At 34.6% G+C, this 3,319-nt stretch overlaps 1 protein-coding gene across 1 annotated transcript; it reads right to left on the bottom strand.

Moving 5' to 3' along the window:
* Positions 1 to 211: 211 nt before the first annotated feature.
* Positions 212 to 3,089, bottom strand: LOC123536667 (uncharacterized). The gene is made up of 2 exons (XM_045320013.2): positions 2,936 to 3,089; positions 212 to 1,994 (listed from the first exon to the last, which is right to left on the bottom strand). Exons 1-2 carry the CDS (start codon positions 2,982 to 2,984, stop codon positions 622 to 624), a joined length of 1,422 nt encoding a protein of 473 aa, XP_045175948.2. The 5' UTR covers positions 2,985 to 3,089; the 3' UTR covers positions 212 to 621.
* Positions 3,090 to 3,319: the final 230 nt, after the last annotated feature.

A 3,319-nucleotide genomic window follows, 5' to 3' on the forward strand; every position in this document is an offset into this window, starting at 1 on the left:
CACAAGGAAGGTACTGTGCGCGAACAGAGATGGATCCGTTTTCTCATTTACCGCAGAGAGGGATCCGATATGCATACACACCGTGTTATTGCATATGGATTTTTTTTTTGGTAATATCATTGATAGTACCAATGGTGGACTTAATACATTGAGTGTTCTTATATCAAACAAACGACTTTAAACACAGGATTGATACCTTTTAAAAAGTTCGTCAAATAGATCTACATTTATTTACCAATTTAACTTACACTAATAAGTAACGATTAACATGCATTGGATACCTTCTGGGTGTGTCAATATTAATGAAAATAACCTAAACTATTCCTCGTTGAATAATTATTTGATTCATTTATTCTTGTTACAACTTCCGTTCTCCTTTTGCGCCTTCGGACTTTGGAATCTTTTGTCATATCGCTTTATCTCACGTTTTTACATCTGAATTTTTATTTAAATTAACAGGTGAAAACCCACGCACTCCTGTAAAGTTTGCTTTCAAAACTATAATTTAACTCACTGTAATTGACCTTTCGTTTATGTTTATTTTCACAGTGTATTTGAATGAATAACATCCACCAGCTTTACACTATTTACATAATTTTGAGAAGTCCTTAAATGAATTACTTATCTTCTAAAACGAAAGAAGCTGGATGAGCCGAACCTGCGAGGATAGTATCTGTCTTTCATTCCGTCACTAAATGAATCAAAACGGTCTTCTCTTCGATCAAATGCATTATCAAATCGATCCTCTACATTGTCAGCTCGGTCACTTATCCGATCAAATCTGTTCTCTACTCTATCCTTGATGTTATCAATTCGATTGTCAAAACGGTCAGCGATATTGTCAAATCTATCGCTATATCTATCGTCAATACGATCGTTTACTTTATCAAGTCTATCCTTTAAACCATCAAATCTGTTTTCTACTCTGTCTTTTACATTATCTATGATGTTTTCTCTGCGATCAAATATGTTTTCTACTCTGTCTTTTATATTATCTATGATGTTTTCTCTGCGATCAAATATGTTTTCTACTCTGTCTTTTACATTATCCATGATGTTTTCTCTGCGATCAGATCTATTATCAAAGGCATCACTAACTGTATCAACTCGGTCTTCAATCCTATCACTAACTCGATCCCATCTATCTTTAATTCTGTCACCAACATTGTCAATACGGTCTTTGTAGTTTTCAAAGCGATCAATTCGCCTATTCCGCCTGTCTCCAACTCTGTCACTGAAACGATCATAACGATCTTCTATACGATCTGAATAATTATCTAAACGATCTGAATAAATGTCACTGTCTGGCGTATATCTCATTCCAAATGAGCCCATTCCTCGAAATGATGTAACTTGAGATGATGCCGGCAAAGAGCTGGAGGGGAATCGTCTTCCATATATAGAATAGTCTCGCAAAGACGAAGGTGCAGACGAGGTAGGAGAGTAAGCGGGTGATCTAGACATTATACCTGTACTTCGAAAAGAACGTGGCGCAAATTTACCACCTGTTGATGCAAAAGGGCTCGCAGAAAAGCTCGCAGTTCCTCTTCTAGAGGTCACGTAGCCTCTTCTAGAGGTCCCATAGTCTTTCCTTGGTGTGAAAGGTTCTCTCCTATAACTCATTCGGCCTCGTCTAGAAACCACAGGTCCTCTCCTTGAGGCAACAGACATTTCCGTTGACGTCACAGGACCACTCATTGAAGTAAGAGAACCTCCAAACGACGAAAATGGGGCTCTTCTAGGAGAAACAGACGTGTCAGATCTGGTCATTCCTGAAAAGCCTCTTTCGTTTGGCATAAACGATCGCTCTCGAGGTGTAAATGGGCCACTGGTACCCACTGACGGTGTAAACGATCTACCGAAAGATCCATCGGAAAATGAACCTCGAAAGGGTGCGGGGGTGAATGGTCTTTCATACCTAGGAGGAAAAAACCCTCGCCCCATAGGCCCATAGCTGCTACCTGGAGGTATACCGCCATAAAACACACCTTGACCTAAATACATATTAATAAACGGATTAGCTCAATAAAATGTATGACGAAATAAAAATATATCAAAAAAGGACACGTTTACTTTGATGATGGATATGCAATGATTTTTTGGTTCATTTATTTCATTTCTTTATGTTTAACCTATTTCTAATAGTATCACTATAAATCTCTAAAGATATGTTAGACTCAAGTTTCGTATCTGAAAATATGAACAGTTACTATATACAGTTTACGTACATAAACAGTACTATGCATCAGGTTTAAAATAGTACACACTGTATACGCAGTATTAATGTGTACAGCTGCTAAAAGCTGGAATTCTTTTTGTAACAATCGACTGTTTCTGCGCGACATTTAATTATGAATGAGGCTATACACATACAATTTATTTATATATTTTGTTAAGTTACATACATTTGATGAGGATTTTCTACATCTGAAATTAATACCTAAAGATAAATTATTTAAGTGGACGATGGCCATCAAATATCATTAAGTATCAACCCGGGAACTTTTAAGATATGAAGAAACATAATGTTTCGCATGTCTTATGTAAGACTTCTCTTACGTTATAGTAGACATCTGTGAAAATAGGTGGTGTTGGATATAATCATACATATTGTTACCATTTTTGTAAATTTAAACAATTAATATACATAATATTTTTATTTAAAACGTCTCAAACAAGTTCTGTGCACTTGATATTCTTAAATATGAGTGCGCATTCGCGAGAACTCAGCGAATAAGAGTACTCATTCAATCTCCTAGATGTAAATTTAAAGAAAAAATAAACTTAATCTAAATATAAAGAAAGTATAAGAAAACAGGCAAAATTAAAAGCCCAAAGAATAACGAATACATTATTACGAATACATTAATGTTCTCGTTTTAGAAAGACGTAATGAAATATCTTTAAATGATCAAAATGTTAACAAAAGTATTACCTGAAGCTAGACAGACATAAGTCGAAATCACAAGAAGCGTTAAAGTCATTTTGATCGTTTGAAACTATGAACCGTACTAAAATAAAAATGAGTTTCATTTACAATTTGAAGAGCTTGACAAAGATTGAAGTTTTGTGATTGATCATTAAAATGAATCGTATATCTAAACAAACTAGTTTCCTGGATAGTATTGTCTGTTCATTATCGTTATTAATTTTTATTTCATTGTGATTAATTACAAGGAGAAAGTTATTATTTGTTTGGGTTCTTTTTTTTTTTCTTTCTTTATTTTTTGTTCGTGCTGTTGTATGCACGTCTTTAAAATTACTGATACAGTCAGAAAAGACGGTATGTTAAAGAGGAACAAAGAAAATGTTCTCTTTT

This window comes from Mercenaria mercenaria, chromosome 17 (genome assembly GCF_021730395.1).
Source record: "Mercenaria mercenaria strain notata chromosome 17, MADL_Memer_1, whole genome shotgun sequence".
Lineage (NCBI taxonomy): Eukaryota > Metazoa > Mollusca > Bivalvia > Venerida > Veneridae > Mercenaria > Mercenaria mercenaria.

Coding starts and splice junctions, on each gene's coding strand:
- LOC123536667 (XM_045320013.2), bottom strand. CDS start 2,984: ATGACTTTAACGCTTCTTGTGATTTCGACTTATGTCTGTCTAGCTTCA. Junction 1,995..2,935: donor TTATGTCTGTCTAGCTTCAG/GTAATACTTTTG, acceptor ATATGTATTTAG/GTCAAGGTGTGTTTTATGGC.